The sequence below is a fragment of the Cydia pomonella genome, chromosome 16, assembly GCF_033807575.1.
Source record: "Cydia pomonella isolate Wapato2018A chromosome 16, ilCydPomo1, whole genome shotgun sequence".
NCBI classification, from domain to species: Eukaryota; Metazoa; Arthropoda; class Insecta; order Lepidoptera; family Tortricidae; genus Cydia; species Cydia pomonella.
Window position 1 is genome coordinate 15,402,475 of NC_084718.1, and position 21,353 is coordinate 15,423,827.

The window sequence follows — 21,353 nt, forward strand, 5'->3', positions numbered from 1 at the left end:
TTTCGCGGGATAAGATAAGATAGGACCATACAAATAAAAAGCTATGGATGTATCACCCAGTGTGCAAAACAGTCAGTGTAATATGGCAGACCTGTTTGATTACAGGTGCTTCCGGCCTGGGTGCGTTATACGCTGAAGCGTTTCTACGAAAAGGGGCTAAGGTATTATTGGGACGAAAATGTTATCACAATTTCACAACTAATCAGACGTTAAGAAACTACTACAGCATCGAACGAGTTCGCGCAAAACGTTTTTTTTTTTTCGTGGCCGTGGCCAAAGATACGTAACAAGCAAACAAATTAATAGTAGTATAATTTACTAGAGCTGCAAATACCTAATGATAACCAGAACAACAATCTTATCTTGACATTTTTTTTTAATTTATTTATTTGGGAAACATACAGCACATAATAATACAATAAGGTACAAGATAAAGTTAGAACATAAGCTAAAACAGTTTCCACTTACAGCTAATACAAAATTCCTTTGCTCCGAAAAAAAGTACAATAATTGGGTATTTTTAATTTAAAGTTGAATTTAACAGTAACATTCAGTAAATAAGATAATACACGAGCACGATTAACAATTAACAATTATAACAAGCATACTTTGGAATTTTGAAAATAACAAGCACAATTTTTATTTAGACTTTGATTTTTCAAATAATAGGTACCTACAATTACAATAACAAGACAAGCTTACAATTTTATTACGAGCTACGAAGTAGATAACGGAATTACCATTTTTTTGTTTTGATTTGTTTTGTTTTTTTTTTATTTTATTTTGTTTGTTTGATGACAGAAACAAATTTATTACACTTATGCTGGAACAAATCAATGTATGAATATTTCTTGTTGTAAATATTGCATGATCTGATCTTGCTAAAAAATTGTTGTTGTTTAGCATGTAGCTATGCTGGACATAGCAGAGGAGAAAGGGAAAGAAACAGCCGAGAACTGAATAAAAGTGAAATTTATCAAGTGCGTCGTCGGTGGGGAGGACCATATCTCAAAAAGTTTAAGGATTAAATAAGCTTTCAACCCATATATATGAATAATAAGACATCTGTACCTATACCTTTTTTATCTGTAAAAATCTTTGCGACAGAACTTATGACCTGACTAAGTATAAGTTATAAAATGCCCATACACTATGTTTACAGCAAGCTCCATTTGAAGAAAAAACAGGTTTACGAGTATTAACCTTATGCTTAAATAGGACCAACGGACACGGCTATCGACACCAATAATAATTACTATAAATTCAGTACTATGTATTATTTTATTGGCCTGTCTTGTCTCGTAAAGGTGATAAACATCTTGATAAGATAAAAAAGTTACACCTAAAGAGAGAACAGAGATATTGAACAGTGCACCGCGCGAATCACGACATGGCAGGACTAGGGGACATTACGGGAAAGACATGTCTGATCACAGGAGGCGCTTCTGGTTTGGGAGCGTTATACGCGGATGCTTTCCTGCGGGAAGGAGCTAAGGTATTTTGCTAAGATATCTTAAGTGTATTTATTAATAATTATGCTGCTATCATAAACTATTAACACCCAAGACTTGCATTTTTTGAATGGACAGTTTAATTAATGAAACTCAATTCGTGGAATACATTTACGTAACCATTTGGCACGTTGCTTTAATTTCATTACACTAAAGTACTTAAATTAAGAAGCGCTGGTGGCCTAGCGATAGGTGCGTGGGACTTGCAATCCGGAGGTCGCGGGTTCAAAATCCGGCTCGTACCAATGAGTTTTTCGGAACTTATGTACGAAAGATAATTTGATATTTACCATTCGCTTTTCGGTGAAGGAAAACATCGTGAGGACACCGGACTACTCCCAATAAGGCCTAGTTTACCCTCTGGGTTGGAAGGTCAGATGGCAGTCGCTTTCGCAAAAACTAGTGTCTACGCCAATTCTTGGGATTCGTTGCCAAGCGGACCCCAGGCTCCCATGAGCCGTAGGCGGAAAAACGCTAGGAAGATGATGACAGTAAAGTACCTAAATTACAACAGTTAAGCCATATAATATTTATATTGAGCTGTTATCAAGCAGGCCTTCACCTTCGCCTGAGGAGGGGTTCATGCAGAAGAAGATTACATAATTATGATTATGATTTCTTTCTTTTCTTATTTTTAATACTCTGTAACTTTTAAACTTGCATGAAATAAAAGGCTTTTTATTTATTTATTATCAACCGAAAGGGTACTTGTTCTCAGTTGTAAATCAGGCGCTATTGATTGACGAAATATCTGACTTTAAAACAATCGTCAAATTATGACCTTATCATATTATTACATTTTGTTGATCCAGGATGTAGTTATATTGGACATAGCAGAGGCGAAAGGGAAAGAAACAGCTGAGCAACTGAATAACACATATCCTGGCAAAGCGACGTTTATTAAGTGCGACGTTGGCGATGAGGACAGCATCTCAAAAAGTTTCAAACGAGTTGTGGACACAATCAAACAGTTGGATGTGGTGATCAACAATGCTGGGATTTTTAACGACTCTCCTACTATCTGGAGAAGATCCTGTGATGTCAACTGGGTATAGTATTCTTTCTTCTTTTCATCCTGTTACCCCCTGCTGGGTGCAACCGGGGGTGTAGGGCTGGACCATTTTCTTCCACTGACTCCGGTTTTGGGCAGCTTGGGTAACCTCCTCCCACCCCATTCCCAATACACCTAACTCTTGCTCCACGGAACGGCGCTAAGTAGATTCAGGGCGACCATGTTTCCGTTTTCCGGGCATCCTCCAGGTCAGGGCCACTTTGGATAGGTGGGTTGTCAGGCTTCCTATGAGGATATGCCCATTCGAAAGGCATTTGCGCGGTGCTTGTCTGATTGTTCTCCATAAGTGAGCGTTTCAGCCCGATCGATCCAGTTAGGACAAAAGATGCGCAGAACTTGCCTTAAGCATTTGTTCACAAACACTGCGGAGTTTTTTCATTAGGTATGGTATTGTATCATTCAACATTGTCAGCCTCTTTGAGATCAAGTATCTTGAAGGTGGTCCAATTGGTTTCAGAAGGGCTTTCATCTAAATAACCGTGGGTGCAATTCAATCTGTTTTAGTTTTACCGGTGTTTCACGTGTTTCATCTTTTTCAGCAAGGTCTGGTGTCATTTTCGATGAGAGCAGTAAGGCACATGCGAAAAGATGAAGGCGGGGCAGGCGGAACCATCGTAAACATGGCGTCCGTAGCGGCTGTCCGCCCAACAGGGCCCTTTCCTATTTATTGCGGGTCCAAAGCTGCTGTGCTACATTTCAGTCAAAGTCTTTCGGTATGCCAACGGTATCAATTAATTTTGTCCGCAATATTAATTTTACTGTCTTTTTTAAATTACACAATAACAAATCGGAACAGTCGATACTTCGCAGCAATATTTACGGGGCTAAAAAAAAACACAATTAGGGACAGACTGATCGCGTCAAACAATTTTTTAGCGGTAATAAAATGCCTATATATTTACAGCAAGCTCCATTTGAAGAAAAAACTGGTATACGAGTATTAACACTATGCTTGGGACCAACGGACACGCCTATCATGAAAAACCTGGCTGGAAGAATGTACGACAAAAACTTTGACAATGTCCTTATTAAGCGCATAGTCGAAGATTCACTAATCCTTCAAAAGTAAGTGGCTATATCTACGATAACACGTAACAATAAACCAATTTTAACCACTCATATCACTTGCTTTTAGCTTGGAATAAAAGCGAAAGTTTTCATTTAAATAAAATTGAGACATTTTACAAAGCTTCCGGTTTTATTGCAGGTTACAATTACAAGCTTTCCTGAAATGGACACCTGATATTTGATAGCCTTAATCCATTAATTATTGACAGCCTGTTTGTCTGTCTGTGGCAATTATTGGGGCAGTGTTAAGCTCTAGGGCTTTTCACTAACGTAATGAAAAATCTAATCCAATCCAAATCTAATATTCATATTATAAATACAACGTAGAAGATATGTTATGCCGCTATTGTGAAATGTAATATTGCATTATTTGACAGAACCGAACCAGCAGTAGCAGCCTTTATCACGATGTTCAAAAACGCGACAAACGGCTCGGTGTGGTTGTCGGAGGATAATCAACCAGTTGAAGACATCACGCCGAAGATACAAGACTTTTATAACTCATTTGCCAAATAAATTATATCTTTAAAATAAATCAAACTAAACAATTAATTTCTATACTTTGATATTCTAACCTTGCATTCACATTTCGAACACAGAAAAATCCTCACTCCGGTTCTTATCGTTCTTGAAGAATGTAGAGGAAGGTCTAAGCTAAGCTACATAAATTACGCTTGATGCTCTACCACAACGGCATTGTCTTTATGGTAAAGCTTTAGGTGTTAAAATATAAGAAAATTACACTAAATTAAGTACTGGTTAAATTGCAAAAAAAAATGTACGTAGTTAAACATAGTTAACATAATGTAAGTAAGTAAGTAAGTAAATATTCTTTATTGCACCACAAAGAAGACAAATTAAAAAAAAAAACAGATTTACAAATGTAGTCAATTAACTTAAGACTATGTTGTTTGTTGATTCTGTTTTGTACAGTTGATAAACATCCTGATAAGATTAAACAATACTAAACATATAAAAGTTACGGCAAAAAAGATTTAAATTAATTGGACGGTGCACCACACGAATACAACAACATGCCAGGACTAAGGAGACATTACGGGAAAGACTTGTCTGATCACAGGAGGCGCTTCTGGTTTGGGAGCGTTATACGGTGAAGCTTTTCTGCGGGAAGGAGCTAAGGTATTTTCCCAAGAATCTTTAGTTCATTTCAATCATTTCAAAAACCTTGTCTAGATTCGTAACTCAACAAATAGCTGCACCCAATAAACCCAGGAATTGTATTGCTTCAATAGAGCGTTAAATTAATATATATATTTAATCTTATTTACTTTATAAGCCTTATATACAACTCGTACAATATCTTAACGTTTCACCACACTACAGGACCTAACCTACCGCAGTTATTAAACAAAAGAATAGTTGTTCTCGATTGTCAACCAGGCGCTACTGATATTAGAAATACATAACCTTCAAACAACCGACAAATTATCACCTTATCAAATGTTTACATTTTGTTATTCCAGCATGTAGCTATACTGGATATAGCAGAAGCGAAAGGGAAAGAAACAGCTGAGCATCTGAATAGCACATATCCTGGCAAAGTGACGTTTATTAAGTGCGACGTCAGCGATGAGGACAGCATCTCAAAAAGTTTCGAACTAGTTGTGGACACTGTGAAACAGTTGGATGTGGTGATCAACAACGCTGGGATTTTAAACGACTCACCCGCTCTTTGGAGAAAATCCTGTGATGTTAACTGGGTACGATATAGTCAACCTCTTTCATAAAAATTCTGAAGTGGCCTACAAGAAAATTGTTACAATATTTGACAAGTGAAATTTTCACGTCCTTTGTACACATTTCCAGCAAGGTTTGGTGTCGTTTTCAATGAGAGCAGTCAAGCACATGCGAAAAGATGAAGGCGGCGCCGGTGGGACCATTATAAACATTACGTCTATAGCAGCCCTCATCCCAGTAGGATCCACCCCCATCTACAATGGGTCCAAAGCTGCAGTGCTACACTTTAGTCAAAGTCTTTCGGTAAGTCATGAATAATGAATTATGATACGGGGTGGTTTTGAATTAAAATATAAAGAAACTGAACCGTCGATGACATCCTGATTAGATGCCTTTCCTCTTGCGGTCCTCGTGTATGTGAGATGTGAATAAATACCTTTCCTTGGGCTATTTTCTTATACCTATTTAATTTTGTTTCCAGCAAGCTCCCTTTGAAGAAACAACTGGAATACGAGTATTAAAATATGTTTTGGACCAACGGACACGGCCCTCATGACTGAGCTGACTGGGAGGGTGTATAACGAAAAAATAGGCGAAGAATTAGTGGGCGTCATAGCCGAGATTACAATCCAAAAGTGAGTTGCTTAGTGATATATTTAGGTCACAAATAGGTAGTAAATATGCTATGGTTAATAACATATTATTATTATCTACGTGTAATGAAAATGAAAACCTCGTCGACGAACTGATTTGTAGTCGAAATTCCCTTGCCGTTGAAGCAGTTGTAAAGGCGAATCATAAAGATCGACGTCGGCAGACAGTTTTGTATTTAGTAAACTTAATGTTTCATTATTTATTGTGTTTCACAGAGCTGAATCAGCTGTAGCAGCCTTCATGGCAATGTTCAAGAACGGGACCAACGGCTCGGTGTGGTTGTCGGAGAAGAATCGACCAGTCCAAGACATCACATCCAAGTTACAAGCCTTTTACAACTCTTTCACTAATTAAATCAGACCTTTCCTTTGTTTGATTACATAATCTAAACAAGATACTTTTCCATATTAAAAACGGGTCACTCACGTATTTAATCGAAAAGCAATATATTTAATATGTTTGTGTCTCACGGAAGTTTTCTTATTAAGATACTTTTCCATTTGTGTTTTTAAAACCTCTAATTTAGACCTAAAGCATTCCTAATCTATGTATTTATTAATGTCATTTCATTACCCATGCCCAAAGTACGAATATGTCCTTTTATTTATTTTTTTAAGCCCCTACGCTATGTGTCTGTGAACCTAGCATATCATGCCTTACATCATTTTGGAAAAGAGCTGATTCTCTTCTAACTGCTGGATAGATTTCCAGCAGCAGGAAAACTCGTTTTCACCTAAAAAAACGCATTGAAATCTGCCCATCCGTTAGAGAGCTACGATGCCACAGACAGACAGACATTGGCGTCAAACATATAACACCCCTCTTTTGTGTGTGTGAGTGTGGGGGGGGGGGGGTGTTATAGAAGAACGTACAAAGTTGCGTTCTTCATTATTGCTGTAGTTGACGTCAGTAATCATTTACCAAGTAGATTTCCTTTCTTAATGAATAATGTCGTTTAATAATATAACACAAATCAGAAATAACCTATGCAAAACGAAAACAACCAGAGGGGTAAAGTGGCTTGACTAGGCGACATTAAGAGTAAAACTTGTTTGATTACAAGGGATGCCGGTTTAGATGTTAAGTTTTACAAAAAGAAAAATTGCTAAAATTTAGCTACACTCATCGCTATGACATGGCTGGGACGCGACACGAGCGTTTAATGTGATAATTTCTCAGAAATTATAAAGATACCTATTTAACGCGAATATATAGGCAAATTCCGATGTTTGTTACTGGCTAAGATAAGTATGGCAGTCACTTCCGATCACTTAAGCCAAATTTAGGTGATAGAAGTCAAATGGAAACCCTCCTCATCCTTACGTGTTTGATACTGATTTAAGTCAAGTGAAGATCTGGCCCGGAAGAATCAGCTATCTCATTTACAAACACGCCGATTTATTCTATGAATATCGTTATTGCTAACCTTTGGCCTGTCTCCGATTGCTATCATAATAGATAAAAGGATGTTGATATCTCATCAAAATAATGATAATAAGACGTGGAAGTAGTAACGTTTTAATTTCATAGGTAAATTTCAAAGTAATCTGCTCGTGCATGCGTACTACGGCAGTACGTATGCGTCGATTTCCGGCGATGCACACCTAAATGTAAATGAGCGAACATGGCACCAATATAGCACATAATAATATTCATAATCGTGTAATTAGTATGCTAAGTCAGGTCCAAGCGCCTGCTAACATGGGCATTTTACGCTAGAGGAACGGTGGCGGTTCCGTACCAATAGAAGAATGCGTTTCCGCCGCGTTCAAAAACACAAGCTCTTAATCTAATGCAGCAGTGGTGGCCAAAATTTAAATACCTATGCTGTAAAAATATGCAAGTTCTTTGCTCATATCGATTAGGAAGGGAATGAATACGAAACGCAACAAATTGAATAGCTGGGGTTATGACGTGTCTGTAGGGGTAGTCCCCTTGCAGTATATTTTATTTCAGGTGGGTATATGCTTTCTTAAAAACAATTAAAGCTTATGGGTGCCACCGAGCGACAGGTTGTTGTGTTGTTGATAAAGCGGTTTTATTATTTCAACACCCAAAGACCTCCATCACGTTGCTAATGTTGCTATGGAAAATAATATCTGTTTTAAGAGCATAAAATGATTGAACCTTGGTACAGTCAACATGAGAGATATGCTTGCATTTTTGCGTTATAAAAGAGTAAGGTGCAAAAATGTAATCGCATTAACACCCTACGCACCCTAATACCTGACATTTGCAAAGGTTCATCTACCTATGAAAAAGGTATTTTATTGGGATTGATCAGGATATTATCTAGATTTAATTTGTTAACATTTTTAAATCTAACCCAAAAAACTATGGGAGCAACACATTTCACGACTCTTCTCTTCTGTTTCCGAACAGTCTCTACCTGTGTACTTAATCTAAAAAGTAGAAATCGTATGTATAGGTAGGTATTGTTTGTTGTAAGTAAAGATTACTTACATCTTCCTGTAAAATACACAAAACTGCTACAAAATAGTGTACTTATGAGCTTTATGGCCAAATGATAACTTATGCATGTTTGAAATAAGTAGGGTGACCATATATGTCCCTTATCAATGTCCCGTAATTTGGCGAAACCAATACGGGACAGTTAGTTAGTGCTTCTGGGCATTCTCCGCAAATCGACATCCATTGTGCCTATTTTGCGTGAAATCGAGGTAGCGCTACTCTAACCACCCCAGCTTCTTTAAGGCTTTCAGGTTGCTAACTGCCTCCTTTAGTGTGCACGGAGTCCCTAGGTATTTGTTCCTGTATACTTCTACCTGTTTGCAGTCTAGGAGAATGTGTTTAGTTGTTTCCTCTTCTGCCATGCACACTCTGCACATGGTGCTGTCTGTTTTACCCATATTGTGTACGTGTTTGTTTAGTGTGTTGTATCCTGTAACTAATCCTACTATTTTACGTAGTTGGTGTCTAGGTGATTTCAGTAGTATTTTGGTGAGTTTGTAGTTTGGTTCCGGTAAAACATCTTTGGTCTGCCTGCATGTGTTCATTTCCTTCCAGTACTTATTGTGGTGTTGTCTGTGATGTAGATCTAGCTGGTTGTGTATGTAAGATAATGGTAGGGGTATGATGGGCTCGGGTCCATATGCCGGTGTTTCTGAACCTTTCCTGGCCAATTCATCCGCTGCATCGTTTCCTCTTGCCCCCTTTATCCATTGAACGGTTACTTTGTTGCCTTCTTTGCTCACGTCAGTGAGGCTTAGATGACATTCGAGTACAAGCTCTGAAGTAAATTAGCGCTTGTTAGCTCTGCATAGCGCTTGTAGTAAATCAGTAGATTTACTATCTGACAGTATTAGTATATTTTCGTTTTTCACTTGCCGCCTTGTTATACATACAGCAGTACATTGTCCCGTAATTTTATGATTCAATGGCATTTAATGATAAAAATACCTATTCAAACAATATTTATTTTCTGCACACAGCGGTGAACCCCCCCATGCTATCCGATTTAATATTGTTTTTTAAAGTCTTACATTAAGGAATATAGCAAATGTATATAGTTTATATATTGATTATGCCAAATTTTAGTAACAATAAAAAGGATGTTGATTTTTAATTTAAAAAAAATGGCCAGTCCTGTATTTTAGTCTCGAGTCCCGTATTTCCAATGCAGTTTTCCCATAAAACCGGAAATCAGATCTGGTCACCCTAATAATAAGACTAATAAGATGAGTTTTTAGATTTTTAAGTGATATGTTATTACATAATACATAACATGTGATAAATTTAAACGAGGAAAAGTGACAACTATTAGAATCAGATTAAAATTGCAAATCTGAATTTTATGTAACATGTAACTTTCATTTATATTTACATATCAAAAAGTGTGTCACTAATAGTTTGTAGACTCAAGGTATGCATAGGTATATTCATTTACAAGGTAGTTACAAAATAATCAGAACTTGTATATTGGCAAAAATATCATTTTTGGTACAAGCGGGTCACTGACTGTACTTTACTTTCCATAGGCAACCTCATGTCTCCATCATCAGATCAGCTTGATAGTACCATAATATTGCATTGTCACCCGACTTACATATATATGCAAATTTTCAGCTCAATCGGAAATCGGGAAGTGGGTCAAATTTAACTTCTGAGATTTGACCCACACATACATACTAACAGGGCAAGTTAAATAAAAGCGTTATATAAAACATACAAAAGATCTAATAGGTATCATTCATTCATTTATGTATGTACAGTTCAAACTTTTGTAGGCCAATGCATTATGTAAATATGTACTGTACTTTAAGTAAAGGTTGTAAATAATAAAAATACCTATAATTTATTTTACATATTTATGACCTTGCACTTTGCAAAAATGTATTATTACTGGATTAAGTTATTAGGTGGCAAATCCACTCAACAGCAACTTCCTCTCACATGATAAAGCAGGATATGATACTTGGGCATAATCATATTCAAATTGAAACATGTTATTTTTGTCCTGCCACAGTATTTATTTTTGATTTATTATGATTACTGATGAGTTTACATCCAATACTATTTAGAACACTTATTGTACAAAATATAATAAACATAGATATTGTAGATAAGTACAAATTGAGCTCCATTGCGACCTTTCAAGGTGTCAACTGCAAAATTAGCCGAACCAGCCTTTAAATTTTTTAAATATTAAATTAAATGTAAAAAGCTGAATAAATCAAAACTGTTTTGGTTAAAATAGTAGTTAAACCCACTTATATTAAGTAATAATCTGTAGTAATTAAATTTAATTTAGTTTTTAATTAGTGTTAAAAAAAAAACTTTTTAGTCCAATATAAAAACTGGAACTACAGGGATACATCATTTTCTTATCACACTCACTAAACAAGTAAGCAAATTATTTTATGTGCTGTATGTGTTATAATCAAAATATACTAATGATACTAAGAAATACTTACGACTATTAAATGATATCATAGAATACAAACTAATTGTGTGATGTTAAGTAGTCTATTGACACTCAGCAAATGAGATTTTTAATATTGGCTTCCAACATAAACAAGGAGCCCTCCCAGGGACTGCTTACTAGGTATATTTTTGGTCAAATAAATTATGTCTACATGGACAGAATCCAATGAACTTTAGAAACTGAATGTTAAATTATTTGATTTATTTTGTTATTGTTTACCTTGAACTGCGCATACCTAGTATCAACTATGACACAGAAACAATTCTCTGAACTATAAGTAGTACTAAAGTTACTATTAGAGACATACACTAAAATAATAATTGAGCCTCACTCGCAATTCACGATCTTATACTAAATGACTTGAAGATAAAGAATGACTAAATGAATGAATACATCGTCTAAAGGCGTGGTGACAATTTAGCGATGATAAACCTACACACATCATAACGCCCATTTTGCCGAGAAGTTAATTCGCTCAATAATATAGGCCGCGGCCATGTAACAGGACCGTTCGTATCCGTGATCAATGAATATCCTTACTAGCCGATTCAAGTAACTAAACTGAAGATGCAGAAATATCTTATAAGGCTTGGAATATTGAAGGAAGTACTCACCCTTTACACTCGAGGAAGTCAATAATTACTTGGCGCAATTTGCGCAAAAGTCTCTCGCGCTCCAAGTATTCACCACTGAACAAACACAAAACACAAGGATCGAAACACTTTTTATATAAATGCCAGCTATTTTAACATTTTTTTACGCTAAAACCACCGCCTACCCGTGCCACAAAACGAAAATGGTAGCGTCGAATTAAAAAAAAAACATATGTAGTTCCAAAACCTGCCACCGGCGCAGCTGACAATTGCTGACATGGCTGACATTTAAAATACAAAAAACACTTGCGAGGCTTTAATTTCTGTTTTTATTATAGAAAGGATTTTTTTTAATTTATTTTAAGTATGTAAAATAGAGTTACAAGACAAACAGCACACTACACAACAACCGATGTGTCTAATATTTTGCCTTTCTCTCAACAAGATGTGCAATCCCCTCTCTTATATTTATATTTTTTTTGTTTTGAGCTGTCCTTAACATGTCCTTAAGGTTAATTTAAATCAAAATGAACTATTTACTTACTACTCTAGTGTACAAAAAGCCAGTAGAAGTGAATATTGTACTTTATGAAAATTTATTTCATAGAAAATTCGGCTTACTAACGCTAGCTGTTCAATAGATTCATTTTTCCATAGTGTGTACTTTGTATATTCCTTCGTAAATATGTTTTACTATAATGTTACCAAAAACTGAGAAAAATAACAATAATAAAGTAATCGACGTAATCGTTATCGTTAAACACATAGAAAAACATAGTTGTCAACTGTCAACATACAAAAGGACCGAATCGGGTGAACGTTCAGAAACTTTACATAATCTACCAGGAATACAATATCATATGGTGATTTCTAGTATATTTTCGTCTCATCTTACATGATTTAGTTTTGTAGTAAATTAGTAAACTAAATATTTTAGTAAATGGGTCCATGCGCAAAACATATGACACATCTGTGGTTCGAGTTCTAGTATTTGTACGGTCGGGTGAATGACGTACCTGTCGTACCTACGACGTTTTACGGCTGACCTGACCGACGTTTTGTTGTTCTGTTCAGTTCAGTTCAGTCTGTATTTAATTAGATTACCTATTCTAATTACCCAAAAAATAATGAATACATCGACTAGTTCTACCACTTCCAGGGCAAATAAGAAAAACACGGTCGAAAATATGGACGAAGATACCATGGATATTACGGTAAGGTTCTGGCTGTCCGCTAATCCCAAGATGAATCATATCATAATATACGTATATCCTTGTGCAATAAGTTTATAAAACTTTTATATTATTCATCAGGAGGATGCCGACGTTGTTTGCTGGCGTAACCGATCCTGCCAGACTCGGAACGCGAGATGGTTGTCCCTTGACAAAATCTACGAAAAATTGCACCGTCCAAACTTTTACGAAGTCGGTAATACATATATCAACGACGTACTTGAATACACGTTCACGGTAAAAGTCGAAAATGTCGGCACAATATTCCTACTGCATTTATTTGTTGGTAATACCCATGAAGGGTCATTTAAAATCAAAGTCAACGAAGGCAATGACTTAAAACTGGACCGAAAGAATGGTAAGGCATTTCTTTCATCAATCTCCAAAGAACATAGGTTTGACAATTCACCAGAAGGATCTGTGAACTATGTAACCACTTTCAGCTTCTCAGAGCAAGATGTTGATTTGCTTAAAGATAAAAGATTGTACATTGCAATGTCTTATTTAGAAGGCAAAGGGATCAACCAAGAAATAATTGATGATGTGAAAGCTAGTCACGATTTTGGAGCACTTCTATCAGAATCCATTGGGTGCGATTTTACAATTAAATCATTGGATGGAGAAACATTTAAAGTTCACAAAGCAATGTTAGTTGTGCATAGTGAAGTATTCAAAGCAATGCTAAAAGAAGATACAGCTGAGAGTCAGAATAATTTTGTAACTTTAGATGTGATGAAAGAGGACCTGCAATGCATCTTAGAATTCATCTACACAGGCACTGTGTCCGATTTGGAGAATAGCAATTGGTTTAATTTGCTGATGTATGCAGACAAATATGATCTTAAAGGTCTGCGAGAATTATCTGAGCATGCTTTAGCTCAACAACTGACTGTAGATAATGTTTTAGAGGTACTCATAGTTGCAGACATGTCTAACTCTGAAGATTTGAAGACAGCAGCACTGAAGTTCATCAAGAAGAATCCGTCTGCACTTAAAACAAGCACTTTCAAAGAGATTAAAAATGTGAGTTTGATGGGGGAGCTCTGTAAGGCTTGTGCCTTTGCAGTGAATTGATTTTTTTTGTAACAATGTTAATATATTTTAAGCTGTGATTATTATAGTGTAAGTTTGTTATCTTTTCAGCAGTGTTTTATACAGCCATACTCTGCGTAGTGACTTTGTAGGTAATACTGAACTTATTATAGGACCAATGCCGAAATCGCGAATAAAAATTTGGCTGTCCGATAGAAATCAGCGGCATCACATCAGCCGGAATGTATGAAACAGCCAAATTTTTTTCCGCCATTTCGGCATTGATCCCATAATACAATAATAAAATTAGGCAATAATAATACAAGTAGTTCAGTATGACCTATAAAGTCACTACGCACAATATGGCTGGTGGTTAAAATTTCACTCTGTAGTCTGTATATATTTTCTTTTGTTAAATAAACTGAAAAACAATATTCAGAATTGGAAATATTGAATTTCATGCACCTATTATGGCAGATAATAACCAAAAGTCACTAATTACTACCACAAGTTCAAAGCCATAGTGAACCATAGTAATACTTAAAACAAGATTAGTAGTAGCTTACTAATACTAAAGCAATCATTCATTTACTCGAATTCAGAATACTAGTATTACACTTGTTATAAATTACTAATTATGTTATTTAAATACTTGTTTATATATATATATATATATAAATAACTGTGCACAAGTTTAATGTTTGCAAAATCATCCTAAAAAAATTATAAGAACCACAAAAATTGTCATTACAATTTGAATCTTGTTGCATAGACGGTTAGGTTAAATATTATATTCTTAGGTAATTTTATTGTACAGTACAAAAGTAGAATTCTGGATCAAATAAACAGTTACAGCCAAAGTTGCCCAATTTATCGCAACTTCGCAAGTTATTCTTATTCCTATATAAGGTAACAAAATGTAATAGGTAATCGCTCGCTTTTAATTTCAAGATTTAGGCGGGTATGCACTATTTGTGAGTCATCTTAATGGTTGAGTCAAGGTTTTACTACTTTCGTTGTGCAAGATTTCAAGATTCTGCACATAATTAAAACCAACGCCTAGTAAGGAGCAAGAACTGCAGAGAGCCCACTGTTAATTATCGCGAAGTTTTGTTGAGTATAGGTTTATTCGCCAAGTACCTAGCAGTGTTGGGAGTAATTAATTACTAGTGTAATATAAATACTAATTGAAATACATGTAATTTGTAATTTAATAACTTTTCGTTAACCTTTTTATTAAAAGCCGAAGTCGTGGAAATGAAAAATAAATAACACCGAGAGAAGTACACAAGTATACTGATAATTTTCTATAGAACAATGGTCTTTTACTAATTGTAATAATAAAGCAATCGTTATCAGTATACTTAGAGTGAAACAAAGGATGCAACGAGAAAATCCACACAAAGAGCTACCTTCATTTCTAAACTATAGGGTTTAAGTTATAATAACCGGTCATTAGGAATGGTTGACAGGTAGGCGTATGGATGGTTAACGTGAAGTTCGGCCGCGCCGCGACATACTGAACACAAAAAAATACACGCACACTACGAGCATTTGCGACATGTAGTGTAGTTCAACATAATCTCCCGTGTCGTATAGCGTACAATAATAATTTTAAGTGTATTACATATTTTATTATTGTCAGAAGACTAATGTTCCAACCAATAGGTGAAAAAAATATTTGAATAATAATTTCTATATTCACTCTGACCGTACTGACAGCACGCGAATCGTGCGATACTAAATGCTTCGCACGATTCGCGTTCGTGTGTTCATAATTTATTTATTTTATTTAAATCTAGTTAATCTACTTAATTTATTTACTTTTTATTTAATTTATGAAATCTATTTATGTATTTCTTTATTTACCTATTTCATTTATTGAAGTTAATTTATTTATTTAAAACTTACATTCAATAAAAGTAATTGTAATTGAGGAAAGTAATTTAATTTCAAAATTTGATTAATTTTCCTAGTAACAATTACATTTTGCAATTGTTAGTTGAATGCGCAATTACTTTCTACATGTAATTGAAATTATTTATTGCATCTACATTTTGCAATTGAAAGAAAGAAAATAAAAAAAAATAGGATCCTCACTCAGCATAATGCCGCGGCAATCCATGGCACTGGTTTTCAGTGGGGACCTGACTTAAAACTTTGATAGTGGCGGCACATACGCCAACGAAACAGCAAAAAAAACAGACATAAAAGGAACACAAAAAAAATTATACATACTACCAAAAACATTTTTGCTACTGTACATTACTAAGATTGAAATTGAAAACAATAATTATAATTGTTAATTTGTAATTCAATTACTTTTTGACCAACACTGGTACTTAGCGGATCTTCAGGGCCAATTATATCCACATGCTAACGGGTCGCCCGGGTCGGACGTTGGGCCTAAGCAAGAGTCGTTTTCCGTTTCACCAAATAGCAGCACATCGTTAACAATATTTGAAATGTAAAAAAAATAGTTCAAATGCACATTATCAAACATTGAAAATTTTTGGCAATTAGTGACAAAGTATTTTTTCAGTACCTATGGCGCTAATTTACCGCCCTAGTGCGGTAACGTAACTAGCACTATACGTGCGTATGTCGACAATTAAAAAGGCCATATGTACTGTAAAACGTTGTACAATATACATGCGAAAACTTGTATCGTAATATTGTTGAAGATGTTCTGGTGATTCCTGGGCTATAACCGCGAAAATCTCAAAATCATTTTTCTCTGTCACTCTAATTACGTCTTACTAAGAGTAAAAGGGAATGATCCCCTCAATTTGCGAATTTCGGTTTTCGCGGTAGGCCCCCTGGACTATAACCTCGAAAATCGAAGTTCGTCAATTGCGGGCATTTTTCTTTGTCACTCTAATTACGTCTTAGTGAGAGCAAAAGCGAAGATCCCTACAATTTGTGAATTTCGATTTTTGAGGTAGACCCCCTGAAACGGAAACGACTGTTGCTCAGGCCCAACGTCGCCGTATCCGTTAGAATGTGGATGTAATTCAAATAGTAGTATAATATTATATAATTGGCCCTTTCCTAAATAGACCCAAGGGAGGGAGTATGGGCGGACTATTATATTGTACTTACTAACTTATTAGCGTGAAGTGAAAATGTCAAGTTAGTTTTCGATTTCTTTTGCAGAGACTCCTACGCACACAGTCCCTTATTTGTATAGGAGCATCGTTGATAATGGCGTAAGCGCCATCGACAATAAAGTTCTTTTCAATAAATAACGTCACAATTACACGAATTAACAAACAAATCAGTCAAAAACCGATTTTTTTTATCACTTAAGGTAGTTTACTGAAACAGTTATCGACTTATAATGAAACGAATAACTAATTAACTCATAATTAATTCAACGTTTAATTCATTATTGATTAAGGAACTCTATATTTATACTATTTTTATTAGTATTGAATGCTAACCAAATTTTGGTGGTAACTACTGGGAAAAAAATTCCCACCTTTTACCAGCTGGGAAAAAAAACTCCCAGTAGTTGTGGGTTTTTTTTTTCCAGTAGTTACCAGTGGTAAAAGGTGGGGAAAAAATTCCCAGTAGTTACCACTGGTAACAACTTGGTGGTAACTAGTGGAAATAACCCAACGGGACAGGTGAAACTAAATAAAATATTGTAATATAAAATAGCGTTTTAGTTGCTTACTCAAACAGTCTCACAAATATACGTCAAACTCGACCGACAAAAGTAGCCTTGCCTTAGATTCGTTCACGTTGGTTGGTTGACTCATTCCCTCGATTTCCGCGCCAGGGCAGACGTACTTTAAAATTAATATTGAACGATTCTAAAGTTACCAAAGTCAATCTCCAATATTACAGCATAATGAATAATATGAAAACTGTTATTGCTCCTGTAAATATCGCAGTGATAAAATATTGGGGAAAACGCGACGAGGAGTTGATATTACCGTTAAATGATTCCGTTAGCGCTACTTTGGCCACAAGTGTTATGTGTGCCAAAACATCTGTGTTTACCGGCCCTCAACTTACCAGCGACGAGATATGGCTCAACGGCAAGAAGGAATCATTTACGAATAAACGACTAGTAAATTGCCTCGAAGGAATAAAAGCTATAGCCGCTAAGGAGAAAAGTGTGGACGAAGAATTCCTAAAATGGAAAGTTCATGTGTGCTCTGTTAACAATTTCCCTACGGCGGCCGGCCTCGCATCCTCTGCAGCAGGATATGCGTGCTTAGTAACTGCATTAGCGAAACTTTATAATGTGAAATCGGATGTTAGCTGCGTCGCAAGGTTGGGTTCTGGCAGTGCTTGTAGAAGTGTTTATGGCGGTTTTGTTCAGTGGCATGCGGGAACGGAGCCCACTGGCAAAGATTCCATCGCAACTCAAATTGCAGAAGCCTCTCACTGGCCCGAAATGCGAGCTCTTATACTTGTGGTTGGTGACAGTGCAAAGAAAACTAGTTCAACAAAGGGCATGAAGAAAACTGCTGAAACCTCTGAACTTCTCAAACACCGGATTGAGTATTGTGTGCCACAGAGAACCACCAGTATTATTCAGGCTATAAAGGAAAAGAACTTTCCCAAGTTTGCTGAAATAACTATGAAAGACAGCAACCAGTTTCATGCAGTCTGTCTGGACTCCTACCCACCTTTCGTATACATGACAGAAGTGTCCCACAAGATAGTTGAAGTGATTCACAAATATAATGAAGTCTGTGGTGAAGTGAAAGTTGCTTATACTTTTGATGCAGGCCCAAATGCTTGTTTGTACCTCCTAGAGGAAGAGGTGCCAAAAATAATTTCTCTTATAAAATATGTTTTTCCTTCTTCATCACCTGATAATTTTGTAACTGGTCTCAATTATGAACAGCATGAGCTAAGTAAAGATTTTCTGAACAAGGTTGGGTTGGAACCAGAATCTGTGGATTTGTTGAAATATATTATTTATACCAAAGTTGGAGAGGGGCCAGCAGAAGTTACTGATGGCTCACACTTGTTAGATCAAAATGGTCTTCCTCTGTAAATGTTTAAGTGTGGCTAATGTGTGGGGTAGAAAGAAGTGGTTGAATGGGTATTTTATGTAATAAATTATATTAGTTTCTGACTTAACAATACACTACATTATATTTACAATTTGTGTAACTACAAATGTACTATGCTATTTTGAGAGAGCATATATTTGAAATGTTAATATGATATTACATTACAATGGAATGTTTCAGAATAAATTACTATCTCAAATGCTACATGTTTTTTTAGATAAGGATGGTAATGAAAACAAATGTAGTCAGTCCTTTCATTTATTTTTTGACATTCATATTGGAATATAGAGGCATAAAATAAATGAAACCACTTTATCGGGCGGAGACTGACACCTGCCATACTCGGATGATGTTGTCAGAGTATCCAGCAAAGAGGGTCTGACCATCAGTGGACCACGCGAGGGAGAGGCACTGGGGCGGGTCAGCCTTGGTGGGGTTGATCACATCAGGGCGAAGTTCCTCAACCATCTCCTTGCTTTCCAGATCCTAAACAAAAAAAGCCAATTAGTAATGAAACATTAATACATACTTAGTAATATCAATATGTAAAATGGAATAAGTATTTACACAGCTGACATTACTGAGGGACTTAATAGAATAAAAAATAAATCCCTGAATACATACCCAGATCTTGATGGAAGGTCCATAAGCAGCGCAAAGCCAGTATCGGTTGGGCGAGAAGCAGAGGGCTGTGATGATGTCATTGTGGTCCAGGGTATGCAAGTGCTTGCCATCATTCAGGTCCCAAAGCATGGCCTTCATGTCCTTGCCACCAGAGGCACAGAGGGAGCCATCAGGGGAGACAGTGACTGTGTTCAGGTAGCCAGAGTGGCCAAGGTGGTTGATCTTGAGCTTACAGTTGGTAAGGTGCCAGACCTAATGGACAACAGGAAATAAATTATTAAGGAAGTTACAGGTGAGGTTGATAATAAATTTTACCATTCCTAGATTTCACAATTTTTTGTTAATTATTTTATCTGAGTCAGTGCCAATTATTGCTTTCATATAATTGACAGAATAGAATATCTGAACAAATTTAGATTTTTACAAAATGAATGTTGTAATGCCAATTACCCCCCCCCGTATTAGTAGTATAGTACCCCCCCCGGTTCAGTTCGAGCTAGCAAGCCAGCACACCTACATAACAACCTGATAATTTATTGAAAACTACCCACACTAATTGTGTCATGCAATTGAAAATAGTAGATTATGCATGATACAATTTGTGAGTTTTTAAGAAATTGTCAGGTAAATCTCATTACAAAATTAGTCCTTATTCACTCCGGTTGCCAGTATAGTCCTACAGTTGAGTTAAATCAAGGTTATAAATTACCTTGACAGTGCGGTCCCATCCAGCAGACACAATGATGGGGTTAGCATGGTTCGGGGAGAAACGCACACATGAAACCCAGTCGCTGTGGCCATCATCCTGGATTGTGTACTTGCACTCGGCGAGGGTGTTCCACAACTTGATGGTTTTGTCTCGGGAGCCAGAGACAATCTGTCTGTTGTCAACTGAGAATGCCACTGAGAGAACATCCTGTGATAAAAAAACGTAGGTTAGTATCAGCCTATATGAAAAAGACAAATAGTACATTGGATTGGGGTCTTACAAACTACTACTTACTGACAATGGATATCAGCGTAATAGCTTATAATTCTTCCATCTCGCTAAGACACAAATGCGACGTCGAATCTTCTGCCTCGCATAGGCGCAAACTTTTGTCTTCTGCCGCGCATCGGCTCTTAACACTAAAACCTTTAACACAACAGTTTTAATATTTTATCACACCTTAGTATGGTCTTCGAAACGACGCGTGGTCTTGCCGGCAGCAAGATCCCAAAGGCGGAGGGTCTTGTCCCAAGATCCGGACAGGGCGTAGTTGCCGTCGCTCGAGAGCACGACGTCCGAGATGAAGTGGGAGTGGCCGTACAGGCGCTTCTGAGGCAGACCGTAGTTGGTTTCGTCTCTGGTCAGCTTCCATACGATGAGGGTCTTGTCTGAAAAGCAAATAAAGATTAATCGATTGTTAAGGTCGCGCCATACCTTAATTGTAGAGAAACTAACATCAGCCCCATATCCGCTTGCCGCTCAGGACTCGCGTGGCAAAGGTTTTTGTCATCATGTACGAAGAAAATATACATGGATTCATGGAAATATTAGCTTTATACAACAAATAAAATACATATTAAACTTATATGGGCTAGGGTAAGATAGATGAACATGGATGTAGGATATCAATTTAGGTTAAGGTATATCACTTATAACCTTACCTCGAGAAGAAGACAGGATCATGTCAGGGTATTTAGGGTTTGTCGCAATTTGCGTAACCCACCCATTGTGGCCAACAAGGTTGCCTCTATGCTTCAATGTTTCAGTCATTTTAAAATTTTCTTCACGGCTGAGCACCGGACAACGACACTCAGCAACGCTACCGAAAAGAAAAAGACAGATTTTCACAGATGGCACAAATAAGACTGGCCATAGATTATGTAAATAAAAGTGACTGGC

General features: G+C 36.5%; 4 protein-coding genes and 1 pseudogene across 4 annotated transcripts in view; 3 read left to right on the top strand and 2 right to left on the bottom strand.

The window, feature by feature from the left end:
• Positions 1-12,286, bottom strand: part of LOC133526274 (actin-binding protein WASF3) — a 30,754-nt gene extending 18,468 nt beyond the window's left edge. The window contains exon 1 of the mRNA XM_061862824.1: positions 11,563-12,286. The gene's annotated coding sequence lies outside the window, so the exon portion shown is untranslated. The remainder of the gene's footprint in view (positions 1-11,562) is intronic.
• Positions 736-6,469, top strand: LOC133526518 (15-hydroxyprostaglandin dehydrogenase [NAD(+)]-like; annotated as a pseudogene).
• A 252-nt stretch (positions 12,287-12,538) lies between the features above and the next one.
• Positions 12,539-14,246, top strand: LOC133526268 (speckle-type POZ protein-like). The gene is made up of 2 exons (XM_061862819.1): positions 12,539-12,755; positions 12,855-14,246. The coding sequence occupies exons 1-2, from the start codon at positions 12,549-12,551 to the stop codon at positions 13,845-13,847; spliced, it is 1,200 nt and encodes a 399-aa protein (XP_061718803.1). The 5' UTR covers positions 12,539-12,548; the 3' UTR covers positions 13,848-14,246.
• A 1,413-nt stretch (positions 14,247-15,659) lies between these two features.
• Positions 15,660-19,045, top strand: LOC133526269 (diphosphomevalonate decarboxylase). The gene has a single exon (XM_061862820.1). It carries the CDS (start codon positions 17,662-17,664, stop codon positions 18,820-18,822), a length of 1,161 nt encoding a protein of 386 aa, XP_061718804.1. The 5' UTR covers positions 15,660-17,661; the 3' UTR covers positions 18,823-19,045.
• Positions 19,046-19,085: 40 nt separating this feature from the next.
• Positions 19,086-21,295, bottom strand: LOC133526270 (small ribosomal subunit protein RACK1). Its single transcript, XM_061862821.1, has 5 exons — positions 21,116-21,295; positions 20,634-20,842; positions 20,175-20,381; positions 19,466-19,717; positions 19,086-19,327 (listed from the first exon to the last, which is right to left on the bottom strand). The coding sequence occupies exons 1-5, from the start codon at positions 21,222-21,224 to the stop codon at positions 19,154-19,156; spliced, it is 951 nt and encodes a 316-aa protein (XP_061718805.1). The 5' UTR covers positions 21,225-21,295; the 3' UTR covers positions 19,086-19,153.
• Between the last annotated feature and the right edge of the window lie 58 nt (positions 21,296-21,353).